Source organism: Hemiscyllium ocellatum, chromosome 46 (genome assembly GCF_020745735.1).
Source record: "Hemiscyllium ocellatum isolate sHemOce1 chromosome 46, sHemOce1.pat.X.cur, whole genome shotgun sequence".
In the NCBI taxonomy this organism is placed as follows: Eukaryota; Metazoa; Chordata; class Chondrichthyes; order Orectolobiformes; family Hemiscylliidae; genus Hemiscyllium; species Hemiscyllium ocellatum.
In genome coordinates, this window is record NC_083446.1 from 5,393,523 (window position 1) to 5,412,187 (window position 18,665).

General features: G+C 50.4%; 1 protein-coding gene across 2 annotated transcripts in view; it reads left to right on the forward strand.

Annotated features, from left to right (window-relative positions):
• LOC132836325 (serine/threonine-protein kinase MRCK alpha-like) overlaps positions 1-18,665 on the forward strand; it is a 148,687-nt gene that overhangs the window by 110,492 nt on the left and 19,530 nt on the right. Inside the window, exons 24-32 of one of the 2 annotated variants that reach the window (XM_060855755.1) lie at positions 422-527; positions 2,036-2,166; positions 3,394-3,533; positions 5,269-5,350; positions 7,393-7,609; positions 10,716-10,778; positions 12,278-12,874; positions 18,228-18,325; positions 18,551-18,635. In XM_060855755.1, coding sequence (XP_060711738.1) covers positions 422-527; positions 2,036-2,166; positions 3,394-3,533; positions 5,269-5,350; positions 7,393-7,609; positions 10,716-10,778; positions 12,278-12,874; positions 18,228-18,325; positions 18,551-18,635 — 1,519 coding nt within the window. The remainder of the gene's footprint in view (positions 1-421; positions 528-2,035; positions 2,167-3,393; positions 3,534-5,268; positions 5,351-7,392; positions 7,610-10,715; positions 10,779-12,277; positions 12,875-18,227; positions 18,326-18,550; positions 18,636-18,665) is intronic. The other variant, XM_060855756.1, reaches the window with a different exon arrangement.

Here is an 18,665-nt window from a genome sequence, read left to right on the forward strand (position 1 = left end):
CTGGAGCGTCGGAGGCTGAGGGGTGACCTTATAGAGGTTTACAAAATCATGAGGGGCATGGATAGGGTAAATGAGCAAACTCTTTTCCCTGGGGTGGGGGAGTCCAGAACTAGAGGGGCATAGGTTTAGGGTGAGAGGGGAAAGATATAAAAGAGACCTAAGGGGCAACTTTTTCACGCAGAGGGTGGTACGTGTATGGAATGAGCTGCCAGAGGAAATGGTGGGGGCTGGTATAATTGCAACATTTAAGAGGCATTTGGATGGATATGTGATTAGGAAGGGTTTGGAGGGATATGGGCCGGGTGCTGGCAGGTGGGACTAGATTGGATTGGGATATCTGGTTGGCATGGACGGGTTGGACCGATGGCTGTGTTTGCTTGCTGAACATCTCTCTGACACTTTATAACATTTTCCATTGCAGCCCACTCCTCACCGGTTTAAGTTGAAAACGTTCCAGGTCCCCACAAAGTGCATGCGTTGTACATCGCTCATGGTCGGCTTGATTCGACAAGGTTTGAGCTGTGAAGGTGAGAAAATGGGAAAACTTGTTCGAATATATTACTTTCCACTACACCTCAAAGCGCAAACCCCCAATGAAGCCTTGCACAAATATTTGTAGCGTCTGTAACTGAAAGATAGGATTTATATGCATTTGGAGAAACGAGGTCTGATTAGGGATAGTCAGCGTGGCTTCGTGTGAGGGAAATCGTGTCTCACAAACTTGATTTGAGTTTTTTGAGGGAGTAACCAAGAGGATAGATGAAGGCAGAGCAGTAGACGTTGTTTACTTGGTCTTTAGTAAAGCCTTTGACAAGGTTTGGCAAGGTGGACCCATGAGTAAAGTTATACCACGTGGTATTCAGGGAGAGCTGGCCAATTGGACCCAATGGCAGGGGACAGAGGGTGATAAGGGGAGGGTTGCTTTTCAGACAGGAGGCCTGTGACCAGAGATGTTCCACAGGGATCAGGCCTGGGTCCACTTTTGTTGGTCATTTATATCAATGATTTAGATTAGAATATAGAAGGCACGGTCAGTGAGTTTGTGGATGAAACCAAAATTGGTGGCAGAGTGGACAGGGAAGGTGGTTATCGAAGATTGCAAAGGGATCGTGATCAATTGGGTCAATGGGCTGAGGAGTGGCAGATGGAGTTTAATTTGGATAAATGTGAGGTGCTGCAGTTTGGTAAAACACATAAGGGCAGAGCTTTTCAATTAATGGTAGGGCCCTGTGTAATGTTGTAGAACATGGAGACCAAGGGGTTCAGGGACATAATTCTTTGACATTTGCATCACTTGTAGACGGGGGAGTTAAGAAGGTATTTAGCACCTTCATTGCTCAGTCCTTTGAGTGTAGGAGTTGGGACGTCATGTTGGGGTTGTACAGGACATTGGTGAGGCCTCGTCTGGAGCACTATGTCCAGTTCTGGTCGCCCTGTTACAGGAAGGATATTATTAAACCAGAGAGGGTTCAGGAGAGATTTACCTGGATTTTGCTGGGATTGGAGGGTTTGAGTTATGAAAATTGGCTGGAATGTTTTTCATGAGAGCACAGGAGGTTGAAGGCTGACCTGTTGGAGGTTTTATAAAATCATGAGGGGCATTAATAGAGTTAATGGTAGGCATCTTTTCCCTCAGATGGGGGATTCCAAGTCTAGGGGGCACATTCTTAAGGCAAGAGGAGAGAGATTTAAAAAAGGCATGAGGAGCAAATCTTTTACACAGGGTGGTTTATGTGTGGAATGAACTTCCTGAGGAAGTGGTGTATCTGGGTACAATGTTTAAAAGACCTTTGGATAGGTACATGAATAGGAAAGGATTTGGAGGGGTATAAGCCAGGAGCAGGCAGGTGGGTCTAGGTTAGTTTGGGATTATGGTCATCATGGACTGGTCAGACCGAAGGGTCTGGTTCCGTGCTGTATGACTGTATGATTTTTCTGTTTCTTGTTTATATTCAGTGCTTGTCATCGTTAAGGGTGTCACTGGCCATTTTGGAAACTCTCGCTGTTTTCTCTCTTTCCACCTCAATCCTCACAGTCTGTCACTTTGTTTGCCACTCCACCTGCTCTGCCGAGGCCATCATCTGTCCCACCCCCCCCGAGCAAATCCGGTCGCTGGGGATTGACCCTGTCAAAGGAACTGGGACGGCATTCGAGGGTTCGGTGTCGGTGAGTAGGTCACAGTACCTCACCAAGGAGACGGGACCGGGCTGCTGTGTGGGGGAGAAGAGACTGATGGGCCTTGTGTTCAGTCTTTCCCCATGTGCAGTTCCATTACACGTGTGTGTGTGTGAGTGCGCGTGTGTGTCTGTGTATCTGTGCGTATGTGTGAGCGTGTGTCTGTGTCTGTGTGTTTGTGTTTGTGTGCGTGTGTGTGTGGGTGTCTGTGTGAGTGCGTGTGTCTGTGTGAGTGTGTGCGTGTGTGTGTCTGTCTGGATGTGTGTGGGTGTGTGCGTGTGTCTGTGTGTGAGTGCGTGTCTGTGTGTGTGTGTCTCTATATGTCTGTGTCTGTGTTTCTGTGTATGTGTCTGGGTGCGTGTGTGAGTGTGTGTGTCTGTGTCTATGTGTGTGTGTCTGTCTGTATGTGTGTGTCTGTGCCTATGTCTGTGTGTGTGTCTGTGTCTGTGTGTGAGTGCGTGTGTGTGTGTGTGTGACTGTGTGTGTGTGACTGTGTGTGTGTGAGTGTCTGTGTGAGTGTCTGTGTGAGTGTCTGTGTGTGTGTCTGTGTGTGTGTGCATGTGTCTGTGTGAGTGCATGTGTCTGTCTGTGTGTGTGTCTGTGTGTGTGAGTGCATGTGTGTGTGTGCATGTCTGTGTCTATGTCTGTGTGTGTGAGTGCGTGTGTGTGTGTGCATGTCTGTGTCTATGTCTGTGTGTGTGAGTGCACGTGTGTGCGTGTGTCTGTGTGTGAGTGTGTGTCTATCTGTGTGTGAGTGCATGTGTGTATGTGAGTGCATGTGTCTGTGAGTGCGTGTGTGTGTGCCTGTGTGTGCGTGCGTGTGTGTGTCTGTGTGAGTGCGTGTGTCTGTGTCTGTGTGAGTGTGTGTGTGTGTTTGTGTGTCTGTGTGAGTGTGTCTGTGTGAATGTGTCTGTCTGTGTCTGTGAGTGCGTGTCTGTGTGAGTGCGTGTGTCTGTGTGAGTGTGTGTGTGTGAGTGCGTGTGTCAGTGTGTCTGTGTGAGTGCCTGTGTCTGTGTGTGTGTGTGTCTGTGTGAGTGCTACCCATGACAAATGACCTATGGAAGATCGAGAGGCATGTTTTCCAGAGAGAGTCGGAGGTTGCCATGTTTTTTGTTTGGGGTGGGGGGATGTTGGAGTTGTGGGGAAGACCCCTCCCCCCACCCAGTCTGCCCCATTCCTCCACACACTGCGCCTGACCCTTTGCTCCTGACCCCTCAGGTCCCGAAGCCGACAGGAGTGAGGAAGGGCTGGCATCGGGCCCATGCCATCCTTTGTGACTTCAAGATCTTTGTGTACGAGGTGGCAGAGTCCAGGAGTGCCCAGGCCAGTGCTGCAGTCACTCACGTCTTTAATTTGCGGTTAGTACGCTCCCCCCACATCAAAGCTTCAATCTTACTCAGCACCACCCTAGACAAGCCCACTCCCTCCAACCACGTCCCCAGGGTCAATGATGCAGCCCTTCCCCAGTGGGGGCTGAGAGACACATGCTGGAACCGAGGGACACAGGGAGAGGGTGGGACTGAGGGACACAGGGAGAGGGTGGGACTGAGGGACACAGGGAGAGGGTGGGACTGAGGGACGCAGGGAGAGGGTGGGACTGAGGGACGCGGGGAGAGGGTGGGACTGAGGGGCGCAGGGAGAGGGTGGGACTGAGGGACACAGGAAGAGGGTGGGACTGAGGGACACGGGGATAGGGTGGGACTGAGGGACACAGGAAGAGGGTGGGACTGAGGGGCGCAGGGAGAGGGTGGGACTGAGGGACGCAGGGAGAGGGTGGGACTGAGGGACGCGGGGAGAGGGTGGGACTGAGGGACACGGGGAGAGGGTGGGACTGAGGGACGCGGGGAGAGGGTGGGACTGAGGGACGCGGGGAGAGGGTGGGACTGAGGGACGCAGGGAGAGGGTGGGACTGAGGGACACGGGGATAGGGTGGGACTGAGGGACACAGGGAGAGGGTGGGACTGAGGGACACGGGGAGAGGGTGGGACTGAGGGACACAGGGAGAGGGTGGGACTGAGGGACACGGGGAGAGGGTGGGACTGAGGGACAGGGGGAGAGGGTGGGACTGAGGGACACAGGGAGAGGGTGGGACTGAGGGACACGGGGATAGGGTGGGACTGAGGGGCGCAGGGAGAGGGTGGGACTGAGGGACACGGGGATAGGGTGGGACTGAGGGACACAGGAAGAGGGTGGGACTGAGGGACACAGGGAGAGGGTGGGACTGAGCGGCGCAGGGAGAGGGTGGGACTGAGGGACGCAGGGGAGAGGGTGGGACTGAGGGACACAGGGAGAGGGTGGGACTGAGGGACACAGGAAGAGGGTGGGACTGAGGGACACAGGGAGAGGGTGGGACTGAGGGACACGGGTAGAGGGTGGGACTGAGGGACACGGGTAGAGGGTGGGACTGAGGGACACGGGGAGAGGGTGGGACTGAGGGACACGGGGAGAGGGTGGGACTGAGGGACACGGGGAGAGGGTGGGACTGAGGGACACGGGGAGAGGGCGGGACTGAGGGACACGGGGAGAGGGTGGGACTGAGGGACACGGGGAGAGGGTGGGACTGAGGGACACGGGGAGAGAGTGGGGAAGAGGGACAAGGAGAGGATGGGACTGAGGGACACAGGGATAGGGTGGGACTGAGGGACACAGGGAGAGGGCGGGGAAGAGGGACGCGGGGAGAGGGCGGGGAAGAGGGACGCGGGGAGAGGGCGGGGAAGAGGGACGCGGGGAGAGGGCGGGGAAGTGGGACAGGGGGAGTGGGGTGAGACTGAGGGATGCGGGGAGAGGGTGGGGAAGAGGGCCGCGGGGAGAGGGTGAGACTGAGGGATGCAGGGAGAGGGTTGGGAGATTGGTGGCCCATTGAACTGAGTGGCCCATCCTATTGAGAGTTCATTAGCATTCCTGGATCTCCAGTCTCTTTCTCTCTCTCTGTCTCTCTCTCTCTATCTCTGTCTCTTTCTCTCTCTCTGTCTCTCTCTCTCTGTCTCTCCTACTCTCTCTCCCCTTCTCTCTCTCTCCTTCCCTCTCTCTCTGTTTCTCTCTCTCTGTCTGTCTCCCCACCCCAAATGACTCGCGTCCCCTTTGCCTTTTCAGCGATGAAGAATTCTCCGTGAGCTCAGTTTTCTTCTCTGATGTGATTCATGCGAACAAGAACGATGTTCCGTGTATATTCAGGGTGAGTCAGACCATTGTACGACCTGATCCCCACGGCCTTTCCCTTCAGGAATAACCCTGGACATGTTTCTCCCCCCTCCCTTGACCATGGCCTGGGTAATGGTCAGGGGCAATAGGGGGTCCAATGGTAAAACTCCTTGAGCTCGGGGGACTGGGTTAACAGTAGCGTCTCCTCTCTGGGCTGAACATCACTAACCCCTCAAAATGTTGGGACAGGAGGAGACCGCTCGACTCCTCTATTTAGCTCACAGCTGGTCTCTATCTTGACTTCCTGTCCTCAAAGTGAGTCCCTCACCCCAACAACAATTCACCAGCCTTTGTCTCAAAGTGTCTAATCGATCCATTACCTTAGACAATTTGTTTTAGTTTTGTTGAGGGGAGTGATAATTGCAAATTTCCCCTGTTGTGGATTTGACCTTCCCAACCATCACCCTTTCACGGCCTGGCTCTAATTTCTGCCCCTGTGCTCTGGAACCCTCCCCCCCAAGGGTGGAAGTGGTTACACTCTTTCAAATTCTCCAGGCGCTGTCCAGGACAAAGCAGCCCGGCCTGATCGTATTTAACGTCCACCAGTGACGCTCAGTCTCAGCGTTGTGTGCCATCTACAGGATATACTGCGGTAACTCCTTTGATCGTAACCTTTCAAACCCATGACCTCCACCTCCTCAAAGGATAATGACAAACGGTGCATGGGAATGGCTGGGGGAGCCCAGAACTAGAGGGACATAGGTTTAGGGTGAGAGGGTAAAGATTTAAAAGAGGCCAACCTTTACACACAGAGGGAAGCGCGTGTATGGAATGAGCTGCCAGAGGAAGTGTTGGAGGCTGGTACAATGGCAACATTTAAAAGGCATTTGGATGGGGACATGAATAGGAAGGGCTTGGAGGAATATGGGCCAAATGCTGGCAAATGGGACTGGAATAATTTTGGATATCTGGGTCTGCATGGATAAGTTGGACCGAAGGGTCTGTTTCCAGGCTGTACGTCTTGATGACCTCCACCCTGTCAGTTTTTTTTCCAAGCCCCTGACTTGGAATTGTATTCCCATTCCTTCTATCACTGGATCTAAATTCTGGAATTTCAAACTGGACAAACCACCCGGCATTGACCAAGGCACTGGAAATGTCGACCCTCCATACTAAATCTCGGGGTTTGTACGGAGATCTGAGGATCACGGACTAGCCTGACGCAGTCACAGAATCTCACTGTCCATGCAGTGATGTGAATACCACCAGCCCTGGGTATGCCCAGGACAAACCCAGCATAAGTGGTAGAATAGTGATATACAGTTACCCTTGGGAGTCTCACGCCATCAGGTCATATATGGGCAAGGATATTGTCACATGTTGCTTAAGACCTTGACAAATAGCGCTGTAGGCCTGAAGGGTCTATTCCCACTCTGAATTCTTTTCGCAATCTCTGCTTGCTCACTGAGTCGTACAGCAACAGAACGGACCCTTCGGTCCAACCAGTCCATGCCGACCCATCATCCCAAATTAAACTAGCCCCAGCTGCCTGCTCCTGGCCCATCTCCCTCCAAACCCTTTCCTGTTCATATCCTTATCCAAATGTCTTTTAAACGTTGTAACCGTACCCACAATCCACCGCTTCCTCAGGAAGTCCATTCCACACATGAACCACTCTCTGTGTAAAACATTTACCCCTCATGTCTGTCTTAAATCTCTCTCTTCTCATCTTAAAAACATGCCCCCTGGTCTTGAAATGTTTCATCCTAGGGAAAAGACAGCTACCATTTATCCTATCATTGCCCCTCATGGTTTTATAAACCTCAATAAGGTTACCTCTCAATCTCCTACGTCCCAGGGAAAAATGGTCTCAGCCTTTCTTTATAACTTACCCGGCAACATCCTGGTAAATCTCCTCTGAACCCTCTCCAGCTTAATAGAGGCACTGCCAGTTCCATGCGTGATAACTTGCCCCTGGGGTGGCCTAACTAACAGCAGTGCTAGGGTTCAGTTGAAGTTCAGGATAGTTCCAGCTCAGGCCTGTGGACAGTTCCCTTTCTGTGCTTGCCCTGACAGATCACGGCTCCTCAGCTGACAGTCCCAAGCTCCAAGGCCTCCCTCCTGGTGCTGGCTGACAGCGAGAAGGAGAAGAAGAAGTGGGTGACGGTGATCAACGAGCTGGTCGCCATCTGCAAGCAGAACGGCTTCAAAGAACAGTCAGCGGTGTGCCTCAAAGAGGCGTATGACAGCGCACTGCCGCTGATCCGCAATACACTCGCTGCCGCCATCATAGGTAAGGTCTCCAAACCCTCTCAGCATGTGTTACCTGTCCATTGCGTGGAGGACTTGGGTTTTGAAGGATTTGAGTGGGAAGAGGAATTTATTTTAAGTTTTGCCAGAGAGGTTTCTTTCCAAGAGGTCTGTAGATACTGGATTTTTCACATGACTGTTGACTTTGTTGTAGAGCCTGCTTTTGAACAGTGACTGGGTTCTGATCGAGTTGAGTTGGAGGAAGGCCTGCTAGGAACAAGCTGCCCAGCTGACCTCTCCCACTTTAACACTCCACACAGAGTCATAGAGATGTATAGCACGGAAACAGACCCTTCGGTCCAACCCGTCCAGGCCGACCAGATATCCCAACCCAATCTAGTCACACCTGCCAGCACCCAGCCCATATCCCCCCAAACCCTTCCTATTCATATACCCATCCAAATGCCTCTTAAATGTTGCAACTGTACCAGCCTCCACCACATCCTCTGGCAGTTCATTCCACACACGTACCACCCTCTGTATCAACTAGGAGAAAGTGAGGACTGCAGATGCTAGATATCAGAGCTGAAAAATGTGTTGCTGGAAAAGCGCAGCGGGTCAGGCATCATCCAAGGAGCAGGAGAATTGACGTTTCGGGCATAAGCCCTTCTTCAGGAAGAAGGGCTTATGCCTGAAACGTCGATTCTCCTGCTCCTTGGATGCTGCCTGACCTGCTGCGCTTTTCCAGCAACCCATTTTTCACCCTCTGTATCAGTTTGCTTTCTCTTCTGAAAGCGTGATTATGGAGTCACGCAGCACAGAAACAGACTCTTTGATCTGACCCGTCCCTGATGACCATAATCCCAAACTAAACTAGACCCACCTGCCTGCTCCTGGCCCATCTCCCTCCAAACCCTTTCCTATCCATGTCCTTGTCCAAATGTCTTTTAAACATTGTAACTGTACCCACATCCACCACTTCCTCAGGAAGTTCATTCCACACACGATTCAGTCTCTGTGTCAAATAAAAATTGCCCCTCGCGTCTTTTATAGAGTCACAGAGTTATAGAGCAAGGAAACAGACCCTTCAGCCCAAACAGCCCATGCTGACCATAATCCCAAACTAACCTAATCCCACCAACCTGCATTTGGTCCATCTCCCTCCAATCCTTTCCTATCCATGTCCTTATCCAAATGTCCTTCAAATGTCGTACCTGTACCCACATCCATCACTTCCCCTGGAAGTTCATTCCACACGTACCACCCTCTGTGTAAACAAATTGCCCCTTGTGACTTTTTTAAGTCTTTCCCCTCTCACCTTAAAGATGTGCCCCTAGACTTCCCAAACTGAGGGACCAGAACTGGACACAGTATTCCAGAACAGGCCTCACCAATGTCCTGTACATCCTCAACATGATGTCCCAACTCCTGCACTCAAAAGTCTGAGCAATGAAGGCAAGGGTGCTAAACACCTTCTTGACCCCCCCCCGTCTACTTGGGATACAAACTTCAAAGAATTATATACCTGAACCCCTCAGTCTCCATGTTCTACAACACGACACAGGGCCCTACTATTAATTGAAAAGTCTTGCCTTTGTTTATTTTACCAAACTGCAACATTTATCCAAATTAAACTCCATCTGCCACTCCTCAGCCCATTGACCCAAGATCAAAAAGAACTCAAGATTATGATTCCTGAGTAAATTTTGCCCACAAGACGACAGAGATAACTGGGTATGATTGGTGTAGTGTCAACTGTGGAACTTAAAACTTACATATTTCTTCCTATTATTTATTCTAAGTTTGGCTTTTTGCTTTTGAATTAGTAACCAGTAGGTTTTCTCTGTTTGAAGACTTGCAAGTGTTTTTGCAGTAATATGACTGATTTGGAAATAGCTTTGAGCAAAAGGGTTTGCAGGAACCATTAACAGACTTCCATTCATTTGGAATCCTTGGTTACCAAGCAAGTTAAACAACGGAGCCTCAAGGTTTGATAAAGGATTCTAGAACATTCTTAAGCTAAAGGAAACGCCCTCAGCTTACAGAAAGGGCCTTTTTTAGTTACACTTGGAGTTTTGAGCACTCCTGTACGTTTCTTGGAAAAGGATAGTTCGGACCACAGAAGGTAAGGATCTGTAGTGAAATAGAGTGAGGAGTTAATGTTAGTCCTGGACCAGAGGTGTTGGGTTAAAACCCTGAAGAGGTTACTCAAAGCTGAGTACATTTAACCATGCGTATGACAGCGGTTCCAGGTTAAAAGTTAAGTGACCTAAACCTATTGAGGCATGGGCAACATAAGGTTAGATACAGAGTAAAGCTCCCTCTACACTGTATTCCATCAAACACTTCCAGGACAGGGGCAGCATGGGCTTAGATACAGAGTAAAGGTCTCTCTACACTGTCCTCCATCAAACCCTCCCCAGGACAAGTACAGCACAAGGTTAGATACAGAGTAAAGCTCCCTCTACACTGTCCCCATCAAACACTCCCCAAGACATGGAGAGCACAGGGTGAGGTACAGAGTAAAGCTGCCTCTACACTGTCCCCCATCAAACATCCCCAGGACAGAGACAGCACGGGGTTAGATACAGAGTAAAGCTCCCTCTACACTGTCCCCCCCATCAAACACTCCCAGGACAGGGGCAGCACAGGGTTAGATACAGAGTAAAGCTCTCTCTACACTGTCCCCATCAAACACTCCCAGGACAGGGACAGCACGGGGTTAGGTACAGAGTAAAGCTCCCTCTACACTGTCCCCCCATCAAACACTCCCCAGGACAGGGACAGCACGGGGTTAGGTACAGAGTAAAGCTCCCTCTACACTGTCCCCCATCAAACACTCCCAGGACAGGGACAGCACGGGGTTAGATACAGAGTAAAGCTCCCTCTACACTGTCCCCCCATCAAACATTCCCAGGACAGGGACAGCACGGGGTTAGGTACAGAGTAAAGCTCCCTCTACACTGTCCCCCATCAAACACTCCCAGGACAGGGACAGCACGGGGTTAGATACAGAGTAAAGCTCTCTCTACACTGTCCCCCCATCAAACATTCCCAGGACAGGGACAGCACGGGGTTAGGTACAGAGTAAAGCTCTCTCTACACTGTCCCCATCAAACCCTGATTCAATATTCCTGTCTCTACCTCAGACAAGGAACGAATTGCCTTGGGCACTGACGATGGACTCTACCTCATCGATGTGATAAAAAATGGTAAGATATACAACACAAACAAGGCCCTCTCCCTTGGAAGCTGAAGGGAAGGCAAGTAGGGAGAGCAGTGGATAAGGTCAGACATTAAGGTTATGGGACATAGGGACATTGTGAAATTGAGGGGGATTATGAGGGAGAGGCAGGTGGAAATGGGGAAGGGGAAGAATCAGGTAGACAGGGAGGAGAGTGATTGAGAGAGACAGGGAAGGATTGAGACTGACATTGAGGGAGTGGGACAGAAGGAAGCACTGAGTTGGTCAGTGGTTAGCACTGCTGCCTCACAGTGCGAGGGACTGGGGTTCGATTCCAACCTTGGGCAACAGTCTGTGTTGAGTTTGCACATTGTCCTCATGTCTGTGTGGGATTTCCTCCCACAGTCCAAAGATGTGCAGTTTAGGTAAATTGGCCGTGTTAAATTGTCCCATAGTGCCCAGGGATGTGCAGGTTAGGGTGGATTGGCCGTGCTAAATTGTCCCATAGTGCCCAGGGATGTGCAGGTTAGGGTGGATTGGCCGTGCTAAATTGTCCCATAGTGCCCAGGGATGTGCAGGTTAGGGTGGATTGGCCGTGCTAAATTGTCCCATAGTGCCCAGGGATGTGCAGGTTAGGGTGGATTGGCCGTGCTAAATTGTCCCATAGTGCCCAGGGATGTGCAGGTTAGGGTGGATTGGCCGTGCTAAATTGTCCCATAGTGCCCAGGGATGTGCAGGTTAGGGTGGATTGGCCGTGTTAAATTGTCCCATAGTGCCCAGGGATGTGCAGGTTAGGGTGGATTGGCCGTGTTAAATTGTCCCATAGTGCCCAGGGATGTGCAGGTTAGGGTGGATTGGCCGTGTTAAATTGTCCCATAGTGCCCAGGGATGTGCAGGTTAGGGTGGATTGGCCGTGTTAAATTGTCCCATAGTGCCCAGGGATGTGCAGGTTAGGGTGGATTGGCCGTGCTAAATTGTCCCATAGTGTCCAGAGATGTGCAGGTTGGGTGCATTAGTCATGGGTAAATATAAGGGAATGGGTCTGGGTGGGTTACTGTTCGGGGGGTCGGTGTGGACTTGTTGGGCTGAAGGGCCTGTTTCCACACTTTAGGGGTTCGAGAGCATGAGGAATGGAGGGAGATGGTGAGGAAGAGGATGGGTTGAGAGACAGCGATTGAGCAAGACAGTGAAAGGGAGGATATGATGGAGAGTGTGGGGATAAGGGGGACGAATGAGAGAGGACTGGCTGGAATCGGGGAAATAGGATGGATTGACGGAGTCTGGGATAGGAATGGATTTGAGGGAAGACTAAGGGAGTGTTGAAGAAGGTAGGGGGGATTGTGAGAGATGGGGAATGGAGGGGACTGAGTCAAATGGAGAGTGAATGTATTTGACGCACATGGGGAACATGACAAGACAGTGAATCCAGGTAGCGAGGGGGTATACTATCAAATGGTCAACCTTATTAATGATGATGAATCTCCTTACTCAAAACCTTTGCCCTCTTTGCCACCTCCTGTGTTGCAGAAATCACATTGCTGGGTGACTGTAAGCGAGTTCACCAGCTTGAGCTGGTGCCCAGTGCCAGGCTGCTCGCCGTGGTGTCCGGAAGGAGCCGGAACGTGCGCGTTTTCACCTGGGAGGACCTGCAGAACCCGGAGGCGACTGGAGCCAAGCTGTTGGAAGCCCGGGGCTCTCAGCTGATCACCACGGGTAGCCGCTGCCAGGGGAAGAGCACCAATTGGCTGTGCACAGCTGCCAAGCGCCACGTGACGTGCTACCAGCTGACCACTGGCAAGCAGCCCTTCAGGCGGACACGGGAATTCCAGGCCCCCGGGACGGTTCAGTGGATGGGTGTCTTCGAGGAATGCCTGTGCGTCGGCTATCCGTCCGGTTTCAGCCTGTACTCTTTGGCGGGCGAAGGACCTCCAGCCAACCTAGTGAGCCCAGAGGACCCTTCCCTCACCTTCCTCTCTCAGGGGCAGGCAGAGGCTTTGTGCGCTGTGACTGTTTCCAGTGACCTTTACCTGCTCTGCTTCAACACGGTTGGCGTGTACGTCAACGGCCAGGGTCAGAGGTCAGAGCAGCGTGAGCTCATGTGGCCAGCACTCCCTGTTGCTGTGGGTAAGTGAATCTCTCCCTCTCTCTCGTCCGGGATAAAACGAAGAGATAAACATATTGGCTCAGTGACAGATGGTCGGCTGATTTAGCAACTAGAAAGGGGTTTTCAATGCTGCAGGCCTCAGTTTGAATTGAATTGAATTTATTGTCACATGTACCGAGGCACAGTGAAAAGCTTTGTCTTGCGAGCAATACAGGCAGATCACAGAGATAAGACCATAAGACATAGGAGTGGAAGTAAGGCCATTCGGCCCATCGAGTCCACTCCGCCATTCAATCATGGCTGATGGGCATTTCAACTCCACTTACCAGCGTTCTCCCCGTAGCCCTTAATTCCTCGAGGCAACAAGAATCGATCAACCTCTGCCTTGAAGACATTTAGCGTCCCGGCCTCCACTGCACCCTGTGGCAATGAATTCCACAGGCCCACCACTCTCTGGCTGAAGAAATGTCTCCGCATTTCTGTTCTGAATTGACCCCCTCTAATTCTAAGGCTGTGTCCACGGGTCCTAGTCTCCTCGCCTAATGGAAACAATTTCCTAGCGTCCATCCTTTCCAAGCCATGCATTATCTTGTACGTCTCTATTAAGTCTCCCCTTAATCTTCTAAACTCAAGTTAAGTAGCATATAGTGTAAATAATAGGTAAACAGCAGCAAAAACAAAAACACAGGTACAGGCGAATGTTAAGAGTTTGTGAGTCCATTCAGTATTCTAACAACAGTAGGTTAGAAACCTGTTTTGAAACCGGCTAGTGCGTGTGTTCAGGCTTCTGTACCTTCTCCCCGATGGGAGAGGTTGTAGAAAAACGTTGCCAGGGTGGGATGGCTATTTAAGAGGTTTGAGTCCTTTCCAATCGTCGGTATATACTAAAGATTTAAAATCTGAATGAGGGAGGCACGATTGGGAAATTTGTGTTCAGTTGAAACATTGGCCAGGCATTTGATAGCAAAGGGGATGGCTTTCAACTGCAGGAAGATATTAATGATTTGTTCGAGTGGTGGTCACATTCCAGGAAGGATGTGGAGGCTCTGGAGTGGGTGCAGAAGAGGTTTACCAAGATGCTGCCTGGATTAGAGGGTATGAGCTATAAGGAGAGGCTGGAAAAACTCAGGCTGTTTTCTCTGGAGGCTGAGGGGAGACTTGAGAGAAATCGACCAAATTCTGAGAGGCTTACATAGGGTTGACAGTCAGAATCTTTTTCCCAGAGTTGAAATGTCTAAAACTAGGGGCCACACATTTGAGGTAGGCAGGGGAAAGTTCAAAGGAGATTAGATTAGATTAGATTACTTACAGTGTGGAAACAGGCCCTTCGGCCCAACAAGTCCACACCGACCCGCCGAAGCGCAACCCACCCATACCCTTACATTTACCCCTTACCTAACACTACAGGCAATTTAGCATGGCCAATTCACCTGACCTGCACATCTTTGGACTGTGGGAGGAAACCGGAGCACCCGGAGCAAACCCACGCAGACACGGGGAGAACGTGCAAACTCCACACAGCCAGTCGCCTGAGTCGGGAATTGAACCCGGGTCTCAGGCGCTGTGAGGCAACAGTGCTAACCACTGTGCCACCGTGCCGCCCATGTGAGGGATGAGAGCGGTAGGAGTCTGGAACGCACTGCCTGGGGTGGGGGTGAAGGCAGATACAATAGGGGAATTTAAGGGACTTGAGATAAGCACATGAATATGCAAGGGATGGAGGGATATGGACCAAGGGCAGGCAGAAGGGACTAGTTGAATTTGGCATCATGGTCGGCACAACATTGTGGGCCGAAGGGCCTGTTCTTGTGCTGTACTGTTCTGTGTTCTAACATGGCAAATGGAATTCAAACTGTGATGTTCTGCATTTGGAGAGGGCGAACACAGGAGGGAATATACCATAAACAGGAGAGTATTGAGAGGGTAGAGGAGGGGAGAGACTTTGGAGGGTGGCTGAAGGTGCCTTAAGGTGGGTAGGTAAGGCGGTAACGAAAGCATTTGGGATGCGTTCCCTCACTGGGTGAGGTACTGAGAAGAACAATCCTGGAAATCTAACAGACACTAGTTAGGCCGCAGTTGGAATTCCGTGCACAGTTCTGGTCGTCATATTACAGAAAAGACATAATCTTTCTGTAGAGAGAGGAGATGTCCAAGAATGTTGTCAGGTCTTGAAAACTGAAGCTGTGAGGGAAGATCGGATAGGGTCATTTCCCTTAGAACAAAAGGGGGCTGAGGGGTGGCATAATCAAGTATACAAAATAACGAGGGGATTGGGTATGGTGGACAGGGGAGACCTGCTACCCCTGCTCAATTACCAAGGGGTACAGACTGGCAGAAGGACTAGAGGGCAAACCTTTTCACCCACAGGCCGGTGAGGCGTCTGGAATTCACTGTCCGGTTCGGTGTTTGAGGTAGGGAACCCTTCAACTCGTTTAAAATTAAGTTGGGGATCTGTCCTTGAAAAGAGTGGTGCTGGAAAAACGCAGCAGGCCAGGCAGCATCCGAGGAGCAGGAGAATCCACGTTTCGGGCAAAAGCCCTTCTGATTCCTGATGAAGGGCTTATGCCCGAAACGTCGATTCTCCTGCTCCTCGGATGCTGCCTGGCCTGCTGTGTTTTTCCAGCACCACATTTTTCAGCTCTGGTCTCCAGCAGCTGCAGTCCTCCCTTTGTCCTCTGTCCTTGAAAAGCTGGAACTGGTGAAAGGTTGTGGGCCTGGGTGCCGGCCATTGGAATTAAAATGGGCATGTACCAGCACAGAAGCAATGGGTCAAATGGCACCTTTGTGTGTGCCACGTTCTGCAGTTCTGCTACAGGTCACAAGCAATACTGAAAACGGAAGCTTGTCTCAGTGGGGTTCCTCAAAGATCGGTGTTGGGATCATTGTGGCCAACCATGGAGCCTAGTTATTGGAAGTATGGTTTCAAACTATCATTATAACCGAAATGAGGGAGGTAGGGAGTAATCCAAGGCAACGTCAAAACAATTGTGGGGAATGGGCAATGGAGTTAGCAGATGAATTTCAACGTCGGTAAGTATGGGTTGGTTCATTTTGATAGGAAGAATCACAAGGTCAGACACCACTTGGAACAATCATTGTCAACGTGGGAGAGATTTGAGGGTTATGGATTGACAAATCAGTCACAGTGTTGACACAAGTTAGCAAGTTCGTGGAGAAAAGGGTGTTTAGCACGCTTGCCTTCACTGCTCAGTCCTTTGAGTGTAGGAGTTGGGACATCATGTTGAGGTTGTACAGGACATTGGTGAGGCTTCGTCTGGAGTACTGTGTCCAGTTCTGGTCGCCCTGTTATAGGAAGGATATTATTAAGCTGGAGAGGGGTCAGAAGAGATTACCAGAATATTCTGAGGAAGGGTCACTCGATTTCTCTGCACTGATACTTCCAGAACTGCTGAGCTTTTCCAGCAATTTCTGTTTTTGTTTACCAGGACATTGTAGGGTATGGAAGGTTTGAGTTATACAGAAAAGCTCCAGGGAATCTTCTCTCCCTGGAGCGCAGGAGGTTGAGGGGTTATACAGATTTATAAAATAATGAAGGGTATAGATCGAGTTAATGGTAGTTATCTTACCCCTAGGATGGGGGACTTCAAGACTAGGGACACATGTTTAAGATGCGAGGAGAGAGATTTAAAAAAGACATGGGGGGGTGCAGAGTGTTTACACAGAGGGTGGTGTGTGTGTGTGTGGAATGAACTTCCTGAGGAAGTGATGAATGCAGGTACAGTTACAACATTTGGATAAGGACATGAATAGCAAAGGTTTGGAGGGATATGGGCTAGGAGCAGGCAGGTGGGACTCACTTAGTTTGGAATTATGGGTTGGCATGGACTGGTTGGACCGAAGGGTCTGTTCACAGGCTGTATGGTTCTATGAAACAAACTGGGCTTCATTTCTAGAGGTACAGAATTGAAATGCAGAAAAGCAATGTTAAATGTGGATCACTTGGAGTTTCTGTGATGAGTTTGCTCACTGCATTATTAAAAGAAGCATTGGGGAACGTGAAAAACAAATCTACTTGAACGATCCCACAGCTGAGAGGTCCCACCCATCAGTAGTGATTGTTTAGGCTGAAATGGAGAGGGCATGATCCTTAAAGAAGTCATTAAAGGTTTGCTCTAGCTGTTGTAGAGTCCAACATGTCTACTTCTCTGTGAGACTAGAACTTGGTGTAATCTATGTCAAACAGTCGCTTAGAAATCCAACTGGAGAATTGAGGATAAACCTCCTTACCCAGGGAGTGGGGAGAATCTGGAACTCACTATCACAAAGAGAAGGTCCATTGAATTGCATGGATGTATTCAAGGGAAAGCTAGGTCAACACGAGAGCAAAGGAAGAGGTGTTGTAGTGTCACAGAGCTGTACAGTGTGGAAACGGCCCTTCAGTCCAACTCGTCCATTCTGACTAGATATCCTAAATTCATCTAGTCCCATTTGCCTCCCATGTCCCTCCAAACCCTTCCTATTCGTATACCCATCCACATGCCTTTTAAATGCTGTAATTGTACCACCACTTCCTCCTGCAGCTCATTCCATACACGTACCACCTTTTGTGTGAAAAAGTTGCCCCTCAGATCCCTTTCCCCTCTCACCTTAACCCAATGCCCTCTAATTTTGGACTCCCCCTACCCCAGGAAAAAGACCTTGATTATTCACCCTATCGATGCCCTCGTGATTTTATGAATCACTATAAACCCTTAAGTTTCTGACACTGCCCAAGCCTATTCAGTCTCTCCCTATAGCTCAAACCCTCCAACCATGGCAATATCCTTGTAAGTCTTTTCTGCACCCTTCCAAGTTTGACAACATCTTTCCTACAGCAGGGAGGCCAGAACTGAACACAGTATTCCAAAGGTGTCCTCACCAACGTCCTGTACACACGCAACATGACCTCCCAACTCCTATGCTTAATGCAATGAGCACTGAAGGCAAGTGTGCCAAATGTGTCCTGCACCACCCTGTCTCCCTGCGACTCCACTTTCAAGGGTTCATGGGATAGGTTGAAAAAGAGGTGGAGAATGGGGTGGCAGGGAGCAGATGCGCCAAATGGCCTGTTTCTGGATTGGGCAATTCACTTGAAGAGGAACCTATTGGTAGTTTGTGTTCCCAGTGACGCTACTGTGTGTCCATCGCGATTCAACTGAGGAGGCCTACTCAAGAGTAGAGGGCACTCATAAACGCTCACTCACTCGATGCATCAAAGAGCCCAGCTAATGTCTCAACCGTCACAACACTCTCATCTGTCTAACCCTGAGGTTTTGGGATGGGGGGGGAAGAGATCATTGGAGACAAGGGCGGGGGAATTGGTCAGCTCTTGTGGAGTTTGGGTTAATACTTGTGGTTTTTGTTTCCCTGCAGCTTGTCACGGACCGTACCTGACCGTGTACAGCGAGAATGCAATGAACATATTTGAAGTGAAGACCGGCGAGTGGATCCAGACTATTCCCCTGAAGAAAGTAAGGAGGCAGAAGGCTGAGAAACGAGGTGGATGTGGGTGGGGTGGGCGAGGGGAGCAGGAGAAGGGCCGAGAGCGGGGCGTAAAACCACAGGCCCTCCAATCCCAGCGTGACAACACTAACTGGTTCCCATTTAGAGGCCTCTTGGTGATTACCTGGCCTGGTTTGGTCCTGTGGTGGTTTATAAACCTTGCTGAATTAATTCACGGTTTTGAACTCTTGCAGGTCCGGCCCCTGAACTCAAATGGATCCCTGAATCTCTCAGCAAGTGAGCCGTTCCGGTTAATCTACCTGCGCAGGAAGGAAGCAGGTCAGAAACGACATGTTTGTTGACTTGAGG